At 39.7% G+C, this 26,202-nt stretch overlaps 3 protein-coding genes and 1 long non-coding RNA gene across 7 annotated transcripts; 3 read left to right on the forward strand and 1 right to left on the reverse strand.

Annotated features, from left to right (window-relative positions):
• Positions 1 to 3,606: 3,606 nt before the first annotated feature.
• Positions 3,607 to 8,056, forward strand: LOC112295393 (type IV inositol polyphosphate 5-phosphatase 11). 2 transcript variants are annotated; one of them, XM_024546913.3, is made up of 8 exons: positions 3,607 to 4,193; positions 5,205 to 5,749; positions 6,019 to 6,149; positions 6,345 to 6,421; positions 6,554 to 6,679; positions 6,804 to 7,060; positions 7,237 to 7,371; positions 7,502 to 8,056. In XM_024546913.3, exons 2-8 carry the CDS (start codon positions 5,279 to 5,281, stop codon positions 7,646 to 7,648), a joined length of 1,344 nt encoding a protein of 447 aa, XP_024402681.1. In that variant the 5' UTR covers positions 3,607 to 4,193; positions 5,205 to 5,278; the 3' UTR covers positions 7,649 to 8,056. The 2 variants fall into 2 exon arrangements, with proteins under 2 accessions (XP_024402681.1, XP_024402682.1); XM_024546914.3 differs by lacking the exon at positions 3,607 to 4,193 and adding an exon at positions 4,632 to 4,756.
• A 658-nt stretch (positions 8,057 to 8,714) lies between these two features.
• Positions 8,715 to 11,139, forward strand: LOC112295392 (putative polyol transporter 4). Its single transcript, XM_024546910.3, has one exon. The coding sequence runs from the start codon at positions 8,910 to 8,912 to the stop codon at positions 10,800 to 10,802; it is 1,893 nt and encodes a 630-aa protein (XP_024402678.1). The 5' UTR covers positions 8,715 to 8,909; the 3' UTR covers positions 10,803 to 11,139.
• A 4,384-nt stretch (positions 11,140 to 15,523) lies between these two features.
• On the reverse strand, positions 15,524 to 25,126 carry LOC112295559 (myosin-3). 2 transcript variants are annotated; one of them, XM_024547321.3, is made up of 23 exons: positions 24,057 to 25,126; positions 23,574 to 23,681; positions 23,268 to 23,411; positions 22,798 to 22,954; positions 22,572 to 22,599; positions 22,166 to 22,331; positions 21,900 to 21,963; positions 21,679 to 21,692; positions 21,341 to 21,425; positions 21,048 to 21,151; positions 20,699 to 20,837; positions 20,434 to 20,552; positions 20,086 to 20,238; positions 19,772 to 19,861; positions 19,500 to 19,577; positions 19,161 to 19,319; positions 18,725 to 18,928; positions 18,306 to 18,511; positions 17,978 to 18,116; positions 17,624 to 17,753; positions 17,190 to 17,336; positions 16,836 to 17,050; positions 15,524 to 16,672 (listed from the first exon to the last, which is right to left on the reverse strand). In XM_024547321.3, exons 1-23 carry the CDS (start codon positions 24,711 to 24,713, stop codon positions 15,914 to 15,916), a joined length of 4,065 nt encoding a protein of 1,354 aa, XP_024403089.1. In that variant the 5' UTR covers positions 24,714 to 25,126; the 3' UTR covers positions 15,524 to 15,913. The 2 variants fall into 2 exon arrangements, with proteins under 2 accessions (XP_024403089.1, XP_024403088.1); XM_024547320.3 differs by having other exon boundaries at positions 16,803 to 17,050.
• Positions 17,031 to 17,914, forward strand: LOC141046493 (uncharacterized). 2 transcript variants are annotated; one of them, XR_012219523.1, is made up of 3 exons: positions 17,031 to 17,158; positions 17,530 to 17,608; positions 17,777 to 17,914. It is a non-coding gene; the product is annotated as an uncharacterized LOC141046493 (long non-coding RNA). The 2 variants fall into 2 exon arrangements; XR_012219522.1 differs by having other exon boundaries at positions 17,041 to 17,175.
• Positions 25,127 to 26,202: the final 1,076 nt, after the last annotated feature.

The raw sequence follows: 26,202 nt of genomic DNA on the forward strand, positions 1-26,202 counted from the left end.
AAGAAAGATATTGCTAATGCCACTCCAATTTTTGCTAATATCACCACAACTTACTACCTACTTGACATATTTTTTTAAGATTTTTTTGTCTGTTTAATTTTTTGTGTATATATATAGATATAGATATTGAACAATTCACTTTATCTATGATAGAAACAATCAACAAAATTGGAAGAAAGCTAAGATTATCTGATTTTAGGTAACTAAAATATGTAATTATGTCATTTCAATTAAATCTCATCTTTTTTATCTCAATTATTTCAATACATTATACTATGTTTTTCACTTACTTATAAATGAATTTTGATATGATTTTTTTTTAATTTTCCGCATTTTTTAAAATAACCTAAAATTTAGTTTTATTAAATTATAAATCTGAAGTCATGCATTCAAAAATTTATAAAAATTTCACACAAAGAAAAAGAAAATGTTAGATATTCATAAGTACATAGAAAGAGAGATACAAATGTGTAGTTTTCATTATAAAACTCCACATTTTTAAAATTAAATGTGTTTTTTCTATTTTAATACTAATGTAAATGCTTTCTAAAAATATGAAAGATAAGAAAAAGATCTTATACTTTTTTACCGAAAAAAAATTAATATAAGCTTACCAAATCAAAAATCAAATCTGGTGTTTAGATATGTAGTCTTTCATGATAAATTCCATGTTTTAAGGTATTAACATCAACACCAATGTAATAAAATAAATAGAAATAAAAATATATAAAATACCTTAAGATACAGACATGACCACTTTGAAAGGTTGGAATGAAACATGAAAACTACTTGTTCAAAGAGAATTGAAGGAGTACCATCATGTGAACAAAAAATTGTGAATTACTGAAGATATGATATACATTAAATATAGAGTTTTAATTTATTTTATTATATTTTCAAATACATATATCACAGATTTACCACTTTTAAAGTGCAAGCATAAGAATTTTGATAGTACGTTGTGGTTAAAAAATACATACAAAATAAGTATAAACATGCAAGACATAGGTGCACATTTTTTCAACTTTATTGTTTATTAATTCTCTCATCCGTGTTTATCTAAAAGTATGTTTTAATCTAAAATCTCATGGTATCAAATTCTACTACACAATAAAAATAAAGTGTGTGTATATATATATATATATATATATATATATTGAAAACCTAATATAACATGATTATTAACATGTCCATTTAAGATCACCATTTGATCCTAAAATTTTATTATACAAAAACTGATTGTAGATTTTTTTTTTTTTTTTTTTTTTTTAACGTTTTAAAGGAGTGCAGTTAAAATAAAATCAAGGTAAAATTTTAGTAACACGTAACTATAAATATGACTTATTTTACTTGTAGTAAAAATTGACCATAAATTACATAAAAATCAACAAAATAGAATCAACATTTCTGAGTTTTAAAATATATGTGAAAGAATTGAAATTGAGATTAAAATACATTTTTACCAAAAATAAATTACGTAACAAATTTCTACAATAAAAGTAATAATCCAAAAGCTTGGATAATGGTGCACAATGACGTGCATAATTTGGTTGAAGTTACATAACCACTGCACAAATATACACTAACACATGCAACATGGTAAATTCAAAGGTAAAGTTGTTTTCAATCAATATTTGTTGCCAAAAAAAATCAAACGCCATTCTTAACTTCACCTATTCTTTGTTCAAATTTGATTCAAGACCACAGTCCTCTTGCTGTTACTATTGAGACAACTAGAAAATATGGTCTAAAATTAATCTCAAATTTTGAAAGGAAAAAGTCATGATGGACATATGCGAGTCTAATTATAATAAATACATGTATTGCATATAATTCATTAAACAAATAATTTGTAGAATAGTACTTGCATTTCTCAGTTTTCTTTTTACATTACTCACCTCTTTTCTTGTCTCATATTTAATTATTGCATGATACAAAACCCTAAACCCTAAACTTAAGCCAATCAATGCTCGAAGAACCTGAAAATAGAATCCAAACTATTTTGTTCGTTGGAACTGAGATTGAGAAAAGTTCTCTTTTGGGGACGTGACAAATCCTGTGGCGTGGAAAGAAGTTACCACTGCTGCAAGGATGGATGGACAACTGGATGAATGAATACAACACTGGCGGATGGATGAATAGGTTTATGAATCTCTTTTGGGCCACGGTTATAGGCTCTTTGCCAGCTGGAGGGATCGGAAGTTGAGGAGGAATGGAGGGAGGGCATCATCCAGCTGGCTCCTCCCGACCCCCGGCGGATCCGACGTGGACAGATGAATATATATATATATATATAGGAAACACATATAATATATGTATGTGTACGTATGTACGTATGTATTTCAAGAATGATTTCTAAGGATTGGATTTAGGTTTGGAAGATTCTCGTTTTAGAAAATGCACGCTAATTTGATTGTGACGCCACAGGACTAGATTGGATTTAGAATTTCTTCACACTTTGAATTATTGCACTATCTTACTAGCACGTTTCTTTTCCAAAACAAATTAATTGCAACGTGACACTTGCTTTTGTTTAAAGCAAGTACATTACCATTCCATAAAATAATGTTGAATTTTGATGTTTGGTTCATAATCTTGACCTTCTTGAAGGTTATGCAATGAGACTACATTGCTTGTGTACATGCTTTATTGCACAACTAAAGAGACATTTTTTTTGATAGGAAGTGTTGGCAATTGTCTTTCACAAGTATTTTTTTTGAGAAGTTCTCAATGGCCCCAATAGTGGACAACAAATATAATTGATATGTGTGTGTGAGTGTTTCAGGATTAAGTGACTAATTTAGTCTCATAGGGACAATGCCGTAATTAACGACTTGGCAACAGTTTAATTTCAAGAGTTTTTGTTGAGTTAATGACACTAAGCCCTAATTTGTAGTTAGTCAGTCCTCCAGCACCATTGAAGCATTTACTCTGTGAGCACAGCGAACCAGACACGTGTGTTGACTTTTCTAACAACGTGACTTTTACTTTAACTCCTCCTCTGCGAAGGAGCCGCGAAGATGCGCGGATGGGAACTACCGACCGCTTGAAGTCCTTGGCCGGGTTGTTAAATCCTTGGATTTGCTTTCCGCGGCGCCCATCGTTACTTACATACTGCAGCAATGGCTGCGCTGGCTTCGTAAATGTAGAAATATATTCATAAATATATATATATATATATATATATATATTGTAGAGTTAACGTTTCTTTTCGCGGCCGTCATTCAAGGCCCGGTTTCGAACCACAAACTTGGCGGAGGAGGAGCCCCCCTTCCGTTCCCCCCCTTGTTCGCCTGGCAGTAGTAGTAGTGGATTCCCACATGGCGATAGGATCCTTGTTGTGTGTGTACAGACGTCTTTTTCTCTTTTTTTCTCATGCGGGGACGGGGGAGGGCAGTGGATTGGGACTGGGGGCAGTGGTGGGCATGACGACGACGTTGATGATGATGAGTGAGACCAGGTAATAGATCCGCTGGTCGTGTCAGCGGATGTTGGATTTATGGAGGTGGGGCCAGATTCTGTCTCTCTCACTTTCTTTCTTTCTTTCTTCCTTCTCCCAGCAAACACCTCCTCCTCCTCCACCGATGAATTGTCCCCAAAGCTGCGGCAGCAGCAGTTGTTGTTTTAGTAGTGTTGCCTGGTCCACTGCCACATCGAAGTCTACTATATATGCCGGCTTCCTGCACTCGGTGGTGAATCTGGAAGTCTGTGAAATCATCATACTGGCTCCACCATCGTCGTCATCGCTGCATTAGCGTTTTTTTTTTTTAATATTTGATTTTCGCGTTGGTTTTTGGGTTCGATGGGTCTCGGCACTGGTTTCAGTAGTAGTTTGGTTGCTGCTGCGAGGGTCCGGAGGGTTTTCGTGAGGCCATCGAGGAGGAAGGGTTATCGTTCTCATTTGTAGTCTGGGGGAGAGCGGTGTGGAAAGTGGTTGACTTGAAAGTTGATGACGGACTGATAGGGACATGGAAACAGTCCTGAGACCGTGCGCGGAAGGATCGCAGTTGCAGTTTTATGTGTCGGGCGGTTCTGGGTAGAGTGTGGCGACGTGCTTGCACTGCTGTGCTATTTGTTTTTTGTTTTTGCGTTCGAATGTGTTCCGTTCATGTTGGAGGATATCACGCTACTTGCTGAAAGAGGCCCGAACGAGAGCCGATGGAGATCCCTTACGGTTGGATTTCGACGATTCAGTGAGTGCATTACCTTTGAAACAGCTCTCTGAGTATGTCGGTTGTGGAAGCTGGGGTTTAATGTCTGTGAAGGGACTTGGCACTTTGAAAATGTCGGTACAATGGACGTGACCTTGTCGAGGATGGTGGTAAAGGAGGACCACGCTTATGTGGCTAGATGCTTCAGATCAGCTAATTTTGAGTTGGGCTCAACTGACAGTCCGTGATCAGAGTTTTGGAATGAGAGAATTTTGAAGTGACGGAGGCACGAATTAGAATGGCGTCAATTAGATCCTGTTCGGACGTTGGTCTTTTCTGAATCGACTCTGTTCACGAGGCCTTCTCTTCAGTCACCTCTTTGTAGTTTGTTTGGTTAGTTGTTTCCTTTGCAGCTCTCGATTATGCTCTGAGCCGATCTTTCTCGACTTGACTGGTACATCCCGCTTGCTTGTCGTGTTGGATGTTGGCGTGCGTTCTTGAATAGGAAGAACTCTTAGTTGTAGAGTGATCCTGCCAAATGTGGGTTTCTGCTAAGGACTGGAAGGGAGCTCCTAAGAGCAATCTTCTATGTTTTCTTTATCAAGGTGGGTTGTTCGGTGTGCGTAACGCTGTAAAGTAGGTTAGGTAGTGGAAATGTTTTTTGGAATACTATGGAATTGTGGAAGAGCTTGCTTTGGGATTTCCTGTGGGACGTGTCTGGTGGTATCAAGAGGTATCGTTTCACATGATTGCCGAGATAGCATGTAGAACGTATCCTGAGTGATTGAATGAGAGGATAAAACCCTTAGAAGCCAATTACATATGTTACCAATTACATAGTAGCCAACGTCAAGATCAGGGCGATGATGTTTCTGTGTATCTGGGTTCAGCAGTAAGGATGATGCGATGCTGTTAATGTGTCCTGTCTACATAATTTATTGCATAAGCCTCTTGTTATGCCGTTTATGCCAAAAAGAACGAAGTATCATCATGGCTTTGTGGTGCTGTCAAGGAATCAAGCATTTACAACTGTGTTGATCCTTGATTTTCCAGGATATCAATGGGGCGTGCATAAACTTCGATTGTGTTGAGAACTTTATAACACATTTTGTTCCCTCTCGAATAGAATGGGGAATTGTGTGGGAAGACCTGATGACTACGTTCTTCACCACGGACGGAGCAAATGGATCGTGAAGTATGGCCAGCAAGTTGTGAGAGGTTTGCTGGACTGCGAGAAAAGTAATCTGATGGCCTTTAACATAAAATATGCTGCAACCGACACCGCTTTGTCCTGCCATAGGAATCTGTACCGCAGTTGCTTTGATCCTTGTTTTCCGCTGCCGTCGGACTATAAACTGATTGACCCCAAGATTGTTGAGGAACTTGGGGTTGAAAGAAAACCACCAAAAGCAGCGTTGGCAACGCCTGGTGTTCCGAAACCGCCTAATGGCGGCAAGAGGATGAGAAGAGAGGCAGAAAAATCCGGAACTAAACAGGTAATTTCTGCCAAAGAGATAGCTTCGTGGAAGTCGAAGACTGTTGCAAGTACTGCTGCTGATCTCGATGTGTACGTGGTGACGTGGAATATGAATAGCAAGGTGAGACTCATTGTAGTGATGGTCTTTGCTGTTCTGCTTTCCTTAGTTTTACTGCTCATACCACTTGGCTCCTCTCGCTAGAGTTGTTGGGTGACTTTAGAAGAAGTGAGGCTGTACATTCTTCGAATGTCGGTTGCATGTACTTCATTTCTTGCAGTGGTCATTTTTTATTTTATATTATTTTATTTTGTGTTGGAAAGTGATATATCAACTGTGCTCTCCTGTTCATTCAAGACCTCAAGAAGTAATTGTTTTTTTTGCAAGTGCAGGTTCCTAGTAACTTCTCCGATCTCTTTGATTTATCTGGAGACGGCCACGATTTCTTCGTTGTTGGTCTTCAGGAAGCACCGATGTTTGATGCCAAAACTTCCATTTCTGAGATTTTGGGAGCGAAGTACTGGTGCGAATTTTATCCTTCTTGGCCGTGATGCATTCTTTCAAGTTAATTGCTCGCGGAGTGCTGACTGCAATTATCTCTGTGTGCACTGGCGTTCACATGACCCATGTTTGGAGGTTTTGGTGAATTATTGGTTATTTGTATGTCAATGCAAAACCGTACATCATTCTTAATGCTTAGGTGGTTTTCCTGGTGCAGCTTGGTTGAGTCGTCTGTTTTAATGTCCCTTCAGCTCTTCATTTTCGCCAAAAGGTCTATTAAGCCATTTATTTCAGGTATGTAATTTCTTCATAGAAACCACTCTTTTTCAGTATTGAATCGATGCATTGTTTTGCTCGAAGATTTTCACATTTATTGATTAGTCTTATAGAAGCAGAAGTTCTGATAGTGTGCTTGTGCAATGCCAGGGGTAAAGGTGGATAAAGTTTGGGAGAAGGGTCTTGGTGGCATTGTGGGTAAACTGAAAGGAGCAGCTGCAGTGCGACTTCAGTTTGGGGACAAGTCATTACTCTTTATTACTTCTCATCTAGCTGGTAGGTTCAAAACGTATCAATTGTGCCTGTGATGAATGTCGATCGACCTACCCTTTCGGGGCATGTACATGATATTCGGTCAAGTCATTGCTCGCTGAAATAACTGGATATGTTCCGATTGCAGCTCATGAATCCAATTTGAAAACTCGCAATGCCCAATGTGCACGCATACATCAAAGCATGTTTGCAAGGTCAACATCAGTATACTCCTGTTTTCAACCTGGAACGAATACAGAGGACTTAAGCTGTCGAGTTAGAGGTTTGCCATCTAACGTTGTGGAAGAGTCCGATGTGGTAATTTGGCTCGGTGATTTGAATTACCGTGTGGAGCTACCTCGAAGTGTAGTTCAAGCCTCGATCAAGCATAATAAGCTGCAAGAGGTACGTATTTGTTTTTTGAACTCTGAAGTAGTTCACAACTTGCACGTTCCTTGATCCCACATCAGTCTCCCGTTCGCTGTTTCCTTTCCTTTATGGTATCAGATCGTGTTAGAACAGGTTGTATAAGAACTTCATCATGGCTGAAGCTTACCAGTCTCTGCTGCTGTGTTTGGCAGTTGTGGCCCAAAGACCAGTTATCTGTAGCACTGTCCAAGAATCAAGCCTTTAAAGGGTTTCGTGAAGGTCCGTTGCTTTTCGCGCCAACGTTCAAGTATGATGTTGGAACAGACATGTATGATACAAGCCCCAAGGTTCGTTTTTGGCATTCCCCTGGTTTCTTAAGCATTCATTAGCAAGGATTATGCGTAGGATCTCGACAGGATTGAATCTTAGTGAAAAAGAGTATTCTTAAGGTTCTCAGCATGCGTATTTGCCTTGCAGGAAAGGGTACCTTCTTGGACTGATAGAATCCTTTACAAAACCAGCACTGTCAAGGCCGAGCTGCGCAGTTATGATGCAATCGGCTCCCTGAAGACTTCCGACCATCGCCCTGTCAAAGCCCATCTTACATTTAAGAACCTGTTGTGATCCAGCTACATTTTAACCTTCTTACATCGAATTTCGTCCATGGCCATCGTATTCTTATTTTATTTTTATTTTCCCTTTTACCCTTATTGTCACAATCGAAGCCAGCAGTGGAGCTGGTTTGTTGGTGATGGAACCGATTCACTGCATTCTAAGAGATTACTGTGAATGTAAATAGACTGTGTTTAGCACGGCTCTTACGCAGAGAGATCAAAGAGCTATCTCAAGTATGATCACCATGACCTTTTGTCCCTAGCAGTCATTAGTTTGTTGTACTGATCAATTGATCAGTTGGGACACTTTGTTATAGCCAGTGTATGGAATTTAGTTATTTACCTACCGGGACATCATGGTGTGTAACAATGGATTGAATACTTATATTAATGTATAAAGAAGTTCTAATTGAGTGGATTTGGGAAGCTACAAGCAGAAGAGATTTAACGCTAGCATTTAAACTTGCGTACCGGTAATTTGATTCATCATATAGTTTCTTCAGTGCTTGTTTCCAATACCCCACCTTCAAAAACTGCGAATCAGGTGCTCTTTCCACAAATGACACGACATGAACCCAGTGGAGAACTCGGTGAAAACGACTCAGTACCCGCAAATGAAGATTTCGTCTGGTTGAAGATTTGTGCATTTGCCGTTTTACTGTTGAATTTCACTACAGGTGAAATGGGTGTGCTGCATCAAGAAATGGGTCCAACAATAATAACGAGGGCCTGAGAAGTCTGCCCTTACAGTGATATCATCCCTCAATCATCGACGACTACCGCCAATTCCCACATTCTCTAATACATTTTTCTGTTTGGTACACCACACTGTTGACAAGTTAACATCAGATCTGATCGATAATGGTAAATCTGTAATTGGGGTCTGTAATCGAGAGAGCGACGTGAAATGATGATGCTCTGGCGGTGGATGGATTGGATGAGGTCGCTATTCTCCGAAACACAGTGTTTCCGTTCAGCGGATTCACAGATTGGTAAAACAAACGACTGGGTTGCTGCAAGTTGCTGTAAATCGTGAATCACGCTTAGCCTTCGTGACGCAAGAGCATTGAACTTTGCGGCTTGACTTTGAGCCTGTTCAGCATTTGAGGCTCGGAGTCTGATTGTCTCTCGTGCTCAATCCTGGGTTGCTGTGAAGGACCAATCAACATGTGGATCTCACTACTTTTTTGGAGTGTAAGTGACATTGAGGAGGAGCTCAAGGTAAAGCTATGTAAGTAAGTAGTTGTGTATGCAATCAGTTTCGTGCAGATATGGCGGAAACCGGGCGCAACTCCAGGCCGTTTGAGCTGCTGGAGCTGAAGGGGAAGCAGGGGAGGCAGTATGAGCTGCTCACGCCAGACGGCACCGCAGGGCATGTGAGGGATGACAGCAAAGGTGGAGGATGGAAAAACCTCAATCGGTATGCGCTGGCTTGCGCGCTCTTGGCATCCTTGAATTCTACGCTTCTAGGTTATGATATTGGCGTGATCGCTGGGGCAGTACTGTTTATTCAAGAGGATTTAGGAATTTCGGAGTTTCAAGAGGAGTTGCTCGTCGGATCTCTAAACCTAGTTTCGCTGATAGGAGCAGCATGCGCCGGGCGGATTGCGGACGCGGTTGGACGGAGATGGACCATGGCCATTGCGGCGTTGTTCTTCCTCGTTGGAGCTGGAATAATGGGAGTAGCGCCGCATTTTTCCTTGCTGATGATCGGTCGGTTGTTGGAGGGCATTGGAGTGGGATTTGCTCTCATGATCGCTCCGGTGTACACGGCGGAAGTTGCACCTGCGAGCAGCCGAGGATCTTTGGTGTCATTGCCGGAAATATTCATCAATATTGGCATTCTTTTAGGGTACATGGTTAGTTATGTGTTCTCCGGGCTACCTTCAAACGTGAACTGGCGATTGATGCTTGGAGTAGGAATGTTACCAGCACTCGTTCTAGCAGTTGGGGTTCTGCTTATGCCGGAGTCACCTCGGTGGCTTGTGATGCAAAACCGCATCAAGGAAGCAGAAATCGTGCTTTTCAAAACATCCAATGACGAGGCAGAAGCGAATGTCCGGCTTCAGGAGATCATGGACGCCGCAGGCATTGTTTCCGATGGTTCTGGCGGCACTCGCTCTAGTTTAAACAGCGAAGGACAAGGAGTGTGGAAGGAGCTCTTATGGCCGACGTCTCCCGTGCGACGAATGCTCATAGTAGCTCTGGGCGTGCAATTTTTTCAGCAGGCCTCTGGTATTGACGCCACCGTGTACTACAGTCCGGTGGTGTTCAATCACGCGGGCATATCAGGAAAATCCGGCGTTCTTCTGGCCACAATTGCAGTGGGATTGACCAAGACACTCTTCATTTTGGTGGCTACCATATGGTTGGATCGGCTTGGCAGGCGACCTCTACTTCTCACGAGTTCTATTGGGATGACGGTCTCTCTCTCCGTGCTCGCCATCGGTTTCTTATTCCTGAACATCACACCAACAGACGACATCCCTGCTGCTCCTTCAGACACTAGTGGGCCGACGTTTGTTGCTGTCTTAGCCATTCTATCCATCTGTTCATATGTAGCATTCTTCTCGGTGGGGTTCGGACCCATAGTGTGGGTTCTGACCTCGGAGATTTTCCCCCTGCGGTTGCGAGCTCAGGCCATGGGGTTGGGGATAGTGGTGAATCGCCTTGCGAGTGCCACTGTGGCTCTCACTTTTCTTTCCATGGCGAGAGCCATGACAATTGCGGGCACTTTCTTCCTCTTCTCCGTCATGGCCTTTCTCTCGGCGATATTTGTATACATCTTCACGCCGGAGACCAAAGGTCGGTCACTCGAGGAGATTGCCAAGTTTTTCGAATCAGACTCCGATCCGAGTCCGTCCCCATATTCATTGGAGCTGAAAGGGCTGCCTCAGGATGGTCACGGGATTGCTTCACCACGGTTTGGCCATATCAGGAAACATGACGAGGAAGCGATTCTGATGGCTCCTGAAGGTCATGTGGGTCTCCCTTTAGAAGACACTGATGATCTACTTCTGTTGAGGCATGACAGTCTTACGGGTCCTCAATCTGGAGCATCTCGGAAAGACCTAATGAACAAGGTTAAGGCGATTAAGAAGCAAGGGAATCGTTCGTCTCCTAGCTTTGATACTCCACGGGGAGCTTCATCATCACCATTATAGAGGCATTGAATTGTTTTTTTTTTTTTTTATCTTCAGTGTAGCTCAATTTATTTTATTTTTTAATTAATTAATTTTTTTTTCCAATAGTGCTTCACTCTTTATTTCTTGGACTAACTGACAGGCATTCCGTCACCTTGATTTCAGGACTACTAGTATCTAGGCAGGCTCACGTGGCCATGAATTCGACTCTTGAGAGTCGTTGCTTCAAAAGTTAGTGTCAACCTAAACTGTTGATATATATATATTTAACCAGATATGTACATGGCATTGCACCCACATGGATGCGTACTGAATGAATCGAGCAGCTTTTGGATCTGTTCTGAAGCTCTTCAGACACCGACTGAACACGGATTATCAGACAGACATCGCACAGAAAATGCCTAAGTCGCTGTTAACACTTCGAGAGATTGCGGTGAAGCGTGTGTTTGGTGTTGCGGTAGTTCGTGTAAGCTGTTGTCTGGAGAGCAGCCCTATTTCTCGGCAAAATTTTAAGGTGGTCGTGTTCATTGCTTGTGAAGCCCGACTCTTCGATCTTTTCATCTCATCTTCACTACAATTTCACCCATCTGCTGCACGACACTGGAGTCATCTCTCGACGTGGAGGTGAGTTTTTTTTTTTTGACTTGACTTGACTTGACTTGACTTGGAGCTCAAAAGCTCACTGGAGCCAAATGAGTCATCCCACATGAAACTGTGGGCATCAACAAACCTGATGAAATGGACAGTAGATGACACCAGCAGCAAGTTTTCCCGGAGATTGCATCAAGCGAAAAGAGAATTTGAGTGCAATTACACTTGGGTACCCAGGTTGTGCAAAACAGTAACTCTCCAGATACCTGGAAAATTAGTCATTGTGAGTGGTTTTGAGTCAACAATTGGGTTGGGGAGTCTGCGTTTCAGGAAGAAAACGTGAGATTTTTCAACAGATGGACTGGAATGGCGTGTTTCGAAGTGAGGTTTACACGTTGTTTCATCAGAATGTTTGAAAATACATGCCGGGGATTCCAATTCTTATTTCGTTTCTTTAATGGTATGATTGAAAAGGTCTATTGGAAGTTTTGGATTGATTTTTTTTATTGAAACAGAAAGTAGGACATGTTTGTTCACAAGTTTTTTTCACTGAATAATGCTGTTTTAGTATAATAAAAACTTGAGCAATGAAACATATTAATTGTTGATGAGAAATTACTTAATTTACCAAATATACTATTTTAAAAAAATTAAAAATTAAGAATTAAAATTTTTTATCTGGGCTTTTCACATTTAAAAAAATATATTGGTACAAAAACATGTGGTTATTTCTTTGCTGTTATTGACAGCAAAACCATTATGTTATGAAAAGTAATTTACGTTTCTTAAAATTTCATATACATATACATATATATACTTAGTCCTCATCTATTACAGATGAAAAAGTCATAGTACAGTTTAAACTGACTAAAATATTTACTTACTTAATTTGTATATTTGATATCCATAAAAGACACCATTTGACATTTGAACACAGGTGTCTATAGTTTCACACAAACTGAATGTAAAATGTGAAAGTAGTAAACCTAGATATTATGATAGCTATGCTTTAATACAAGGAAACAAAGGTAATTCTTACATCTTGATTGTGTTAATATTTGTCAGTTCATTCAAGCATGATCAATATAAACTATACCTTCTTGTTTGTTATCTTTTTTACAAGAGATAAAGGAAAGAAAACAATAATACTGGGTTTTTTTCAAAAAAAAAAACTAATGATTAAATATTGAAGAGGTATACACATTTTATGAAGATTTAATTAATCACATGCTATTGTATGCCAACTGAATAATTTATTATATCATGTCCTTGCTAGTTTGTAAAAACCATCAAGGATTCCACCTAAGTCATTTCCTAGTATTTGCACATAATTTGTTACAAAAATTTATAAAAATTTAATAATGTAATGGAATCTTTGTAATAATCGATTTCTCTAGAAAGTTAATGCTCAAGGCTCTAGATTAAGAAACCTTCATAAATTACAATACCCGAAACATATTGTGGATGGTAGAAGCATTGCAGGTTGCCAAATGTTTTTTGTATTTCACCAAAATTTACAAGTAGATTTCGATTTCAATTTTTTATATAGAGATGATTGATTTGAATCTAGCATGTCATTTATAACAAAGGGTACAAAAAACTACGTATCATAATAAATCCTTATCTTAAAACTTAAAGAACCTCAATTTTTTCAACTAAAATTAAATAGAATACAAGAGCTAGTGAAATATTTTTAATCCAAGAATTAGTTTGAAAATAAAAAAACTACTTAAAAGTAAATAAGTTAATAGATTTTTTATTTTATTTTATTTTATTTTTTTGGTGCATGAGGGTAAAAGACATATGAATATATAAATATATTAAATAACATGATTTTAGTTAAATTATGAAAAATAAAATAAAAACCTATGTAATTTTTTTAAACACACAAGTTAGTACTGATTTCTTTTCTAGCTGAAACAATAATAATAATAATAGGACTTAAGGTGCTTGAAAAGTTATTAAACTAGGAATCTTTTGGATATGCTATGATAATATAGTACCAACACAATTGCAAAAGTAATTGCATGGAGTTTCAGAGATATACAAAGATTTTCGTAAGAAAAAACTTAGATTGCAGAATAAAACTTTGACCACCTTAGAATTAATCAAAAACTTCTTCTAACTTATTGTCTATGCTCTGTTGAGTTGTAACAATTTTAAGCTTTATGTTAAGATTTAAAATTTATAAAAAAATTATAACTTTTTTTGTGTTTGTGGTGTGGACCAATCAAAATCATGATAACATCTATTTTTAGTTGTTCATAATAGATGATAAATTATTTATCTTAGCCAAAATTAATGATAAAAATAAAACCTTTGAAGGCTTTGCTTGAGAACTTTCTATAAAGTTAAATACTAAAAGACGAAATACATTATGTATTATTTCTTTGTGCAATGTGAGAGGATTTCTTTTTTCTTTTTTGATATTGGTTAGTAGAAACCTCTCATATATGGTTAATACAATTAAGTTGGTGGATGAGTGCTTGATGGAAGTGCGTTTTAGCTAATTTATTAAACACATAGATTAAACAACTTAGTATGAAGAGATTTATACTTAATTCCCTTTTTAAAGAAAAAAATGAATCTCTACTTTGTTGATTTTTTGAATTTGGCATATTTGGCTTGCTAATTGCAATCTATTAGAATTTATCATTTTTTTTTTAAAGCTTTTTTTTGAAAAGATGTATTAAAAATATTAAATTAGATAATACGAGGCATGTGAAATATGTTAGAAATTTACAAAAAAAATACATTCAAAGTTACTTAAGTCTCAAAAATATGAAGATTGATGAAGAATGATGTCATTTTAACTGAAACCAAAATTTAAATAAAGACTATACATAAACCATTATTATTACTAAAATAAAATTGAAGAACTTTTTATATAATACATTGTGATGTAATATTTTTTTGCTACATTCTTGATATGAATTTTTCTATTACATAAAAAATATTTTACATGATTTCATTTTGTTGTGTAAAATAATCTTTTTACGGATAATCTTCAAAGTTCTCAACAACACACCAAAATTTATTGGTTTTAAACCTGATTACTCTTACAAGATTTGATATTAAAACTTATTAGCATTTAGAATAAAATATTTTTTGTAGAGAAAAAGGTAAATTTTTTCAGATGATTGTTTTTTTTGAAAAGTGCTTACTTTGATAAACAAGAATCTGAAACATATATTTTTAATCAACTCATACAATGAAGGTAATCAATAAAACCTCAATGTTTAAAATCTTTATAATTCACCTTTGGATTGTGAAAAGTTGTAAATTTATATAAACTCTTAAAAATAAAAATCCATTAAAAGCTTGAAATTCAAGCAAATTCTTAAAACTTTTAAATTCATTAAATGCTGTATAAAAAATTGCTCATAAGAAAGATTAAAAAAATAATAAATATTTCTTGCTATTATTGGAATCAAGATATAAGCTCACATATTTAGACTTGTAACAAAAATAATAAGTTGGACCATTTTATGACCTCTTCTTACTTTACACTATATCCAAATTCACCAAGTTGTGAAAGAAGTGCTTCTCTTCATCAATAAGGGAATCTTGATAAAAACTTCTTGAACCATGACCACCTAAAGTGAACTTCTAAATATTAGAACTCCCTTAGCAAAAACTGTATGTAAAGTCATATTGTAGTGTGAAAATGACAGGAAGTGTACAAATTATTTGTCAAATCACTCTGTAAAAACATAAATATTGTCTTAATAATTGAAAATCACTTCAACAATCTGTCAATATTCATTATATGAAGCTTTTGCGAAGGGGCCTAAATAATTTTGTTATAAGTAACCAGATTCATGCCCAAAAAACTTAGTTTGAAATAGGTCCAAGTCTAATCTGCATCAAATATGTAATGTAAAAGACTCTACCAAATTACACCATTCCCTAACAAGCCTATTATTGAAGGCTCACTGAGAACTGAAATCATGCTTCATGATTCTAACAGACACGTACGAGAAGTTACAAGATTTCAGCTCTCTTTATATTCCTACCGACTAGGGAAGTTGAAGACTCGTGCATTTTTTGGAGGTGGGTGGATTCATTCGGAGAAAAAAACACTAGAATTGAGAAATATCCAGGTGATCAACTTCACAGCCTAGCAACCTGGGTACCAGGAGAGGCGTATATGCCTGAGAAGAGCTTTCAGTATATACAATATCACGAGCTCAAAACATGGATGTCAATGACCACTGCAAATGTTTCGTCACCCTCATCACTTTCAGACCATCGGTGCCTCATGTTGCCAACCCAAATCGTTGACGATAAACCTTGACTGTACAAGGCTCGCAAATCTTTACCCTGTGATATTCATGCTGTGGTGCTTTAAGGCGAAAAGACTTTTCCTACTCAGTATGATGGTGCTGGTTCAGTCAGAAGTGCAGTTCTAGACCCCCCACATTGAAAAGGTTTGTATTCACAGCAATTGAATGCTAGGAGGACAGAACAGGCGTACACTACACATCTCACAAACCACAGGTTCTTTGAGAGACTCCTGTTGGATATTATTTTTAGAGTGCTTAGGGAGTTGTTCGCTTTCCCCACCAATTCCTGCGCGTCCTATCTTTCTCTTTCTCCGCCGAGTCCATGGCACATAACTTGTTAAGCACCAGCTTGGTCTCTCGTAATCTTACTTTGAAGTCTTTCTTCCACGTATCGAACCTCACCTTCAGTTTCCTCAATTCATCTTCAGGATTTAAGTGTGCTTCGGTTAAGCCGGATTTGACCTCAACGAGAAAATCAACATCATCGTTAAATACCTGAGTTCGGTGATCATATTCTCTCATCAGGTGGTTGACAACGGACCGCGCAGCGTCGACGTCACCACGAGGTGTGCTGTACTCAGAGCCTGTTACTAAATATTTGTTGGTGAACTGATCCGGGCTCCTCGTGCCATTAGTTGCGGCATCGTCCCAGTCTAACTGCTCATCACCAGGGGGCAGCAGTTGCCGCTTAGTGATACGCTGCTGTTTCTCAATAGAGATGCAACCATTGTCGTCTTTCACAGGAGTTTGCAGCGGATGTTCGTCAGTTGCTAAACTCTGCTTGGCAGCTGCTATGCTGAGTTGCAGCGAAGACATCTGCTTTTGCCACATCTCCTCCATGGACGACATCTTGGCTTCATACTCCATCCAACGTGCCTCATAGTGTAGGAGCCTCTGCCGCAGTACAGCGTTATCTTCCTCCTTCTCCCTCAGTGCTTTCTCTGCCATGACTGCCCGCCGCTGCAACTCCAAAAGATATGAAGGTGCAACCTTGATAGTAGCCTCTTTCATTACCTGCACAACAAAGCGATGACTTGGTGTTTAAGTATCCTAGGAGAGCCTAACATATAAAGAAGTGAAGAAGATTAATCATAATCCACTGTGTAGAGAAGAGTGGTTACCAAATTGAAGAGGTCTAACTTACTTGAGCAAAAACTGCAGGTTCTGGAGTTGCTACCTCCTTTACGCATTCCAAATCTCCATCACCCTCAACGTTGGGAAGAGCATCCTTTCCATTAGTTGTAAAGTCTTGCTTAGATTCAGTTTCTTCCGCAATTCTTCTTTCCTCACTAAATTTGGCTTCCATTGCACGCTTTTTTTCAGATGCTATCTTTTTTTCAGCCTCCCTTCTCTGAGAAAATAGCTGTTTCCTTGCCAACCACATCCGAACGACTGCCATACGCCATTTTCCAGTCAGAGTCGACCATATCCCACTAAGACACACGATAAGTACTTGGTACAGCAATAAAGGAACAAAGTGCTTGAAGGATTTAGGCAAGGGTAAATAATTTCTCTCAGTAAGGATTAATACCTGATTGAAGCCTTACAATTTTTTCTTTCGTCGACTGATATCTGCGAGAGACAACCTGCCTTCGTGCAAACTTTTGTATCATTACGGCTGCACGATGTCTCTCTTGCAACAATTCAAATCGCCTTCTTGCTATGGCCCCTCTCACCACTGGAGTCTCCCAATCAGAGTAAACAGTCAGATCAAAGCATATACTTTTGCTACGGTTGCTAGGTATTTTAATATATCAAATGGTTGCCAGGCAACCATTAGTCCGCAAGTGCCCATTTAACCCATTTAGAAAAAACAAGGTTAAAAAACAAAATCAGTAAAATCAAACTCTAGGTGTTTGTCAAGTTTGCAGGTTGCATGATGAGATATTCCAGTAGCCTCATCTTCCAGGAGACAGAATATGAAGCAAGCCTGGAAAAACTAAGGCTGAAGTAAGATAAACGTACTGGACTGTACGAATATTGTTGTCATTCGAAGGTGTTTGTAATTGCAGCGATCTTTATAACCTCTGAACAAAGCCTGAACTCGTATGACACTCTGAAGGGTTCTCAATCTAACGTCCTCCAAATGTCCTATCTGCGGCATTGATTGTGCAACAGGTGTTAAAGACTTCAATTTCATTGATGCAACTCGATTTAGTTAGAGATGGAACTACAAGTGACATAATTCCATGACAAAATACCATCCGAGAGGAGTCTTTTATGAATCCTGAAAAATGCACTTCGTTAGGCAACAAGAACCACAATAAATTATCAGACGGGAACTAGAAAATCTAAAGAAGAAAGGAGGACACATCTTACCTGTCCGACGCGAAAAAACAACTTCGTGATCCCAACTTGGTACATATCCGGTGCGATGCCAAATTGATGGAGTATGGAAACGCATATGCTAAGTACATCCTCTTGGTTAGACAAGTTTCGTGGAAGCAGGAAGCCATATCTGCGCATAAATGAGTCTAAAGCATGAACATTGCGCCAGATCAAACTTACAGAAAAAAAAAAGACAATTCTTGGCAAAAATACCAGACAAAATTCTGGTGCCATAACTTGCGTAGACACCACTATATACTCAAACACAACAGATTACATGCTAAGCTGTGTTCTCACTTGAATCTCGAATATTACTTACCTGGTTGCAAATTCATGATGTGAATGGCGCGTAGGGTAGCCGGAACGTGAAATACGCACCACTTCCAGGACACCACAACAACGAAGCTGCTGTATTACTAGCTTTTGGTCGAAGATGTTAGGGAATTGTGATGCATTGGGTTTAATGCATCTTATGAAGTGGGGCTCAGTACTCTCCAACCTTTGCATCAACTTGTATAATTGCCCCTAGAAAACCAATGCCATCAACACAATTGAAGATGTTATTTTAGCTGATTTCAATAATCTCTTCAATGCTTGTAATGCTTCAAGGTCTCACGCTGAAAGAAGACTTTTTCCCTGCAACAGGATGGTGAAATAACAGACTAAAGCTACTAGTACCCCTAGCTAGCGTTTGCGGGTGAAAACGATATAAAATCTGTGCGGATGACCGGTGCATACTTTAAATTTTGCTGCCACACTCTGCTTTTGTGATTCCGTGCCATTAGCCCTACGATTGGGGCTAAGCAACTTCTGTGCACCATCGCCAATAGAGGCACCAAACAGTTGTGGCAATTCACAATCACAAGAAGTCAGCAGCTGTAACAAATCTGAGTGAAGCAGATCCCTGTTTTTCTCTAGAAACCCATTTGTTTCGTAGACAACCTGCAACCAACATTTATAAAGTTACTGCTCAAATTCGATACTAATAAACACTGCGCTTAAATCTTGTAAGCAGAACAGCAGCAAACGCAGCCGAAACATAAATGAACATTTGATCTAGAAATTATCATGTGTTTCAGGGCCCGGCAAGGTATAATTAGAGGGAAAAGGTTTGCAATCATCCATAAAGAAGACTTCTTATAACCCTAATCCAAAGTAACTGCAAGATGAATACCTCCCCAGCATAATGACAGACTCGAAATGCCTTTTCTCGTTCAACTTTAAAACAGTCATTCCCTTTCAGATGATCCTTCAGCTTGTTTGCCAGCGTTAAATCTGAAGCTCGTGGGAACATGCACTCTTCGTCCAGTAAAGAAATCAATCCTAATGGTCTCTGCCCAGTGTATGTCCATAACATTGTTAGGTTTATTATCCGCAATGATATGATTTGCAGTGGTCTTACACATTATTTGAACTTTTCGCAATAACAAGACCCGGTCCAACAAAATCGGTAATTTGTTCGGATTGTCGATCAGTTCATGTGCCTAGAAAAAGTCATAAAAAGCATGTATACCTTCTCAATAAGATCAAGACACTCTTGATTGTCTTCAAAATCCACTCTTGTCCAATCAATATTTTCGGATGTATACTCCTGATAAGTTAACACAACAAAGTCGGACTCTGTTAGATGTTTGATGCGGCACTTCACGATCTAGTCCCCAGTGGAAAACAGTATAGAAACTGTTGCAGTAATAGCCAAAAAAAGGTAGGATTATAGATCATGTAAAGTAACTGAGGCAGAAATCAATCGAAATCAATAGCAAAAATATTCAGCCTTCATGGTACCTCTTGCTCAAGCTTGAACAAGTGACGATTGAAATGTTGTTGCAATCTTTCGTTTGCGTAGTTAATACACAACTGCTCAAAACTGTTTTTCTGCAATCATGAAAGCGAAGATTAAAACAACTTCCAATGTAGATGAAAAATTTGACGTGAAAATTTTGTAAAACCTACTTGTATCAGGTTCCTACAATAAATTTCATGCTAATACATCACAATCATTTGATTTGCTTTAGCACGTACTGCACCCAGACCATTACCAACTGTTGCCTGATTACGATATAATTCCGACTGGAAATCACAGTAATCTCAGATTTTACCTTGAAGGATTCAAAACCATATATGTCCAGTATGCTTATTGATCTCCCAGTCCGCTTTTTGCCAACCTCTAAAGACTTGTTGATGCGTTCCACCAACCAGTCGAACAAGCTAGCATAGATAGCTTTAGCAAGGGCATCCCTGGAATCATTTGCCTACAGCCAGAGGACAATTGGAAGAGATAATGGCCTGTAAACGTACTTTACTTTATCCTGCTCAAAGATGAGACTAAACGGGATTCAGGCATCTAAACCCGCAGCGATTATTGCGTCTGGTCGCTTTTGTTACTACGAAGACGAGTTGTGTCGGTTAAACTTCAAAACTTAAGGTATGAATAATGTATAGAATACCTGAGTTAATGTCAACCTTTGTACAATTTCTTCACCTCCAACACGGATCCGTCTCGAGGAAAGTGCTGCAACTAGCGCACTAGACTTGCAGTGGAGCAATCCTGCTGCTACATTTACAGCTGCGAACATAAAAGAAATAAGTCAGCTATGTAAGATCAGAAGAATACTACAAAATTCCATATACACTGCTGAAATAGAGCCCAAGTTGGTCAAAACAAATCTGAATGAATTTGTTGAGAGTTATACAATAAAGAACCTCGATTACCTTCATTCTCGTTCACAACGACGTGATTATCATGGTCAATAACGCGGAATGTAATGTTTCCAATCCATAGAACAGCTGAAAGCATCTCAAAAATTTGCTCCTGATCTTCCTGGCTGATTTGCACTACATTCAAAGCACTCTGCACGATAGTGCTCCCTCAGCTGAGTTGAATATTCAGTCACAAAAGAAGAGAGTATGTAGCACGAGGGAACACGAAAGCGACTGAATAGATTGTCCATCTTACATCGGGCGTGAGATTCAGACGGCATTCAATCCAGACCTAAATTGATACCAGATACATGTGATTCTTACCATGCAATCGTCAAATCCATGAGAGGTCAAGACTCACCTTCAAATGTTGGAAGTTCTTTGCATCGTCAACCTTTTCAATAGATAAACAGCTACTCTGATCCAGATAGCGATACTCCTTCGCAGATCTTACATACAACCGCTCTGCTCCAGATTGGAAATTGTGAAAGGTCGTACTTTGTATCCAAAAAAAAAAAAAAAAAAAAAAAATGAATTGAAAAAAATTAAAATTGTAATGAAGGCTGTTGTTCACAAACCAGCCCAAGTGCCATAAAATAATTTATTGATAAAAGCAGATGAAGTGAAAGGGTTTGAGGTGATAGTTCATGTTACCTCGCAAAGCTGTGTCAGCTCCAGCACAGAGCTGATAAAAAACATGATAAGATCTTTCGCCCACAGCCTGTTGTACAACTCGTGACTGTGATCACAAAATAATGAGAACATGTCAGAAACCACTGACGAAATATCTGAACGTCTACCATGAGCTACTTGAAATTTGTCCCATTTGACAGAGGGACCAACCGTATATTTAGAACCTCCCAAGTGTCAGCTCTCAGCAAAGATCTCGTCTGACGCAGTATATGTATCATGCACCCGATCATGAGTAGACCAAAATTCTTCAGCTTGCATTGCAAACCATGAACAGACGACCCCAAAAATAGATGGCCAACCTTTTCTAGTAAATCTTCTCGCAATCAGGCACAATAGTTGCATAAAAACCATAGCACAAAAACCAAAGTTAGAAGCATGTGGTGCTGAGTTCATCACAGTACAAGAAAAATGTGCAAGAGTGAAACAGCACAGAGATAGCAAAAGATTACTTGACAGAAGAAAAACTAAAGCTTCTCGTCAATAGCCACTCGCCCCAAGAAAGGATTTTGTTTAGGCTTACAAGTTTGAATCTTTGCCCCACATATTTTCCCCGTTCTATCAAAATGAATGTCAATTAGCTTTCCCTGCAAACACATACAGCGAGGTCACTAGTAGCGACACTTATAAAACAAGAAATACTAACTCTTGTCAATGTCTGAGGATCTGACATGTTTTAGTTGTTCCAATGCCCGTGACCCACCATCATCTACAAGATCTGCCTGTGAATAAAAATATGATTATCCATAAATCATCATGAATGACAATAAATCAAGTAAGGCAAATTACAAAGCGACTGGAATTGTCATTTCTCAATGTCTTGGCGTTGCCAAATGCTTCTAAAATAGGATTTGTTTGCAGGATCTCGTCCTCTAACCCACCACCGCCTCCAAGTGCAGCTAGATACTGCATGGCAATTTTTGCTGTTTCTGTCTTTCCTGCACCGCTCTCACCACTGTGGACGTATCAAAATAGTTCCGCATGAAACTTAATGCAGCTCACTGAACAATCCCTTCGATGAAAACCGCACTTCAAATAAAGCAGTCTTGAATTGAAATAAAACAAATAGGTAACATTCATAGATAAATTTCAATGGGAATTAGGACGTAGACAGAGACGACATGTATCTAGCTACCTTCTCACAATAAGCAACCCAGAAGCTGTTCAAAGTGGTACAGGATTCCGGAAAACATACCTGATAATAATTGATTGATTGATCCCACCTGCACATGTACCAGCGTAGAGTTTCAAACAGACATAAATTATATGCCTAACCGAGACAATTGTAATCGTGCTCATCTCCTGAAGGATTTCTGATCAGAGGAATTTTTAGGACAAGCACATTGCATTTTATAGCACTGATCAAACTGTTGCAAATTAAGCTTATAACCCGCTGCTAGAGAGTAAAAAAGATCGTGCACCTCGAACCATGGCTTTAAAAGCACTGTCCGCTGTCATGTAAACATGAGGGTGAGAACTCTCCGAAGTTCTCCTTTGGTACGCCTGAACATTGTCTGGACCATAGATGGGGATTTGCTTGAATGGATTGACAGCAATCAAGACTGGACCAGCCCTAGTCTGCACAGCAACGTTTCACCTCAATGTTGAAAGAAATTTTACAACACTTCATTCGAATAATTTGGAGAAGAAGCAAAGACAAAGCTGCCAGAGAATGCGGATTGAATTCCAAAAACCGAGTGATGAGTTTCAGAAATCATGGGGTGATATAGTCAGCATCTCAATTGCTCCAGTATCTTGCTTTGTCCTTGAGGTGTGGACTTCACATGGGCCTAGTGTTACTTTCTGAAGTCCAAGGCGTGAAATATTCGTGAGGAAGGAAAAATCAAATCAAATCATTATAGTATCAAAGCATGATTCCACTTGAACTTACATAAATCTTGTCATGCGCGTAACGAAATTCTAAATTATGCAGGACCGAAGGCTCGTTCAGGTAGCTGAGTTTAATGAGGTCATGAACTCCTTCCAAAATATCAGGATTCGCTGGCTTAAGCCTAGTGACATTTACTCTGATTATCTGCTTCAATCCACAACAAAAAGATATCTTTAGTACTGTTTGGAGGTAAGTGTTTCTCGCTCTCAAGATAGAGCAAATTTTAGAATAGTATGACATGGTCACTTATGCATTGTTTTGAAAATCTCATCTTGAGAACAAACAAGGAAATATACAAAACCTCACCTGGTGATCAGCAGTGCGGACCATAGCCTCTGCATCCTTATTCTCGGCAGAAACGATCGTTCCAGCAATCCAATTGTATTCTGAGGATAAACACCATACTCGCATATACTGCAATCAAGAACAGCATCGCACAAGAACATGAGCTTCATAACAACAACATCGAAAGTGAATATGAGCTTCATGACTACAATCGCTGGTAAATGTCAAATATCATTCGTGCCGCTAACGTTTGCAAGTATCACTCCCCCGAAATCACTTGGCAATGACAAAAACAGTGTGGAACCTACCGAGCACGAACAACATAATCTAAGATACACCATCAAGCCATGTGGGCTAGAATTCTGGACCACCAAGTTAGGCTGATCACACTCAATAACGATCCCCCACGGACAAATAAAAATATTCTTAGCTCTTCTCCTTGCCAACACAGAAACGAAAACTAAAAAGAATAATTAGAGGGTCTTTAGAAAGAGAGAAGTGTACCTTCTTCAGACGCAATATACCATCATCTTTCCACTTCTTTCCTGCTGATGGAGTCGTTACAGGAAGGGAAGTATCCTCCACGAGAGGATTCTGAGGGAGAGGCGTGTGAGGCGTAGAGGATTCTTGTGCAGTTAGAAAACTGAAGCTTCGCTCCTGGGTGCTGCATGCATTTAGTCGTTCACCAAAGCTGAGCGTCCTACTGCGGCGAACTTCGTCCGACTGCATGAGAACATCTGGTATAATGGTAGGGGAGTAGGCGAGGTTAGGACTAGCGAAGCTCTCATTGTTCGCAGAGTCTTCACCCTTGGCCAGTGGTGTGTAACCATTTTCAGATGCGAAAGACTTTGGAGCTAAGCTCAGAGGGTCGGAAGGCACCGTCAGGTTTGCAATGGGTGACCCAAGGAAGACAATTTCTTTCGACAACGCCGCAGAACCATTACTAGAGGGAACGATGTTATCCAAGCACACACCCAATGCCTTCTTGGCTCGCACGGATGATGGCAAGCGAGCCCTGGATGTTGGTCTCGAAGGCAATGGTAACAAGTCTTCTTGCGTATCATCACTTGAAACTTCCCTCTCCTCCGTGTCACCTGTACTAATTAAATCCAGCATCTCCTCTAACGTGCTCCGCCCTTCGCAGGCATTCGAAGACAACATCGTGACCTCACAGTTTGATAAACCTTCACGATGCACTAAAAATTCCGTCTCTTCAAGGGACTCCTCGCATTGCTACAATGTACACTACGTACAGGGAAGAACCCACTCTCAAACCTTCACCAATGTCTCGTGGCACCAAATTTGATCCCTCCTAGACGATGCAAACCAGCATTCCCTACTAGCACCTCCGGTTCCCATCTCACCTCACCTCAAGCTCACAATTAACACCACCACCCCCATTAACGGCAGAATTTCAATCTTCCTGGACTATCCTCCTACACCAACATTCTCACAACCTCTCAACCGCGAGTTCGCACACTGCTCGATCGCACCTGACGCACAATTCCACCGCGCATTACCAAAACATAAGCCTCGTATCAAAAACTCCGCCCCAGAGTTCAAAAGAAACGCAACGTGAAGACCACCATGAAGGCACCGAGAGATGGAGGATGAGGAGATATTCCTGTTTTGAGCTGACAGACCACAATGGCACAACGGCCGGTAAAGCTTCCTGCTCTGATAAGTACCCAACCTTACGATCATGTCATTTTGCTTTTGGAGTGTTCCTGGCCCCAGCTCCAGAGTTCTGGCCGTCTCCGTCGGCTCCTCGTACGGGCTCTGCACGCTCGTATGGATGGATGGGCACTCACTCGTGGATGAATCCTTCACTCGGACGTGAGTCGAAGTCGGTATACTGCGCTTTTCACACACTTCAAAGGTGACGCGAAAGCCCAAATGTAGCTTGACGAGGATGAATGCTCATAGGGGGGCTCGTCGTGGATGGACGAGGGGCAGCCCTCGCCGAGGAGGCTACCAAGAATTTGAAATTGGCTTTGACCCACCCACCAGAAAGGAGACCAAACAAACATCAGGAAGGGATGTTGGCTGAATAACAACAAGCCGAAGAAACAGAATGGCACCGGCGCCAGAGGTGGGACTTTAGTGGTAGATGCTTAGTGCTTCGTGCATTACATACAGGAAGTGGTGCAGTACATTCAGGAAAAAAGAAACAAAAAAACACGAGTGAGAGTAACACCTCATGCTTGCTTCAAAACAGGGAAAATAAAACCAAATTTAAGCTCCTTCACCACCGCATTTCGCAACAATATGGTTCCGAGGGCGTCACAGCCAATCCACCGAAGCTACTGATTGCTATTTTGGTAGAATGAATCACTGCCTGCTGTAATCTACATCAGTGATGTCTAATTTGTAAAGAAGCAAGCATCCAATTAGATTCCAATACCCGTGTCTCGAGTTCAACTAGTTCAGCTAACATGAATTAAAATATGAAACCTGGTTCAGACACTCCTGCTCTCTCTCAAGGTATTTTGGGGGATGGGTGGTAGCGAATCAGGTTCAATTGGAACCCCAAGAGAAACAGATTCATGAAGAACGATGAATGAGGGTCTGGCACTGGCAAAGCTGTGTGAGCCGGAAGCAAACGCTCAGATGCATGTTCGCGATGTCAGGCGGCTCCTGACCCGCCTGA

The sequence above is a fragment of the Physcomitrium patens genome, chromosome 18, assembly GCF_059467195.1.
Source record: "Physcomitrium patens ecotype Gransden chromosome 18, ASM5946719v1, whole genome shotgun sequence".
NCBI lineage: Eukaryota > Viridiplantae > Streptophyta > Bryopsida > Funariales > Funariaceae > Physcomitrium > Physcomitrium patens.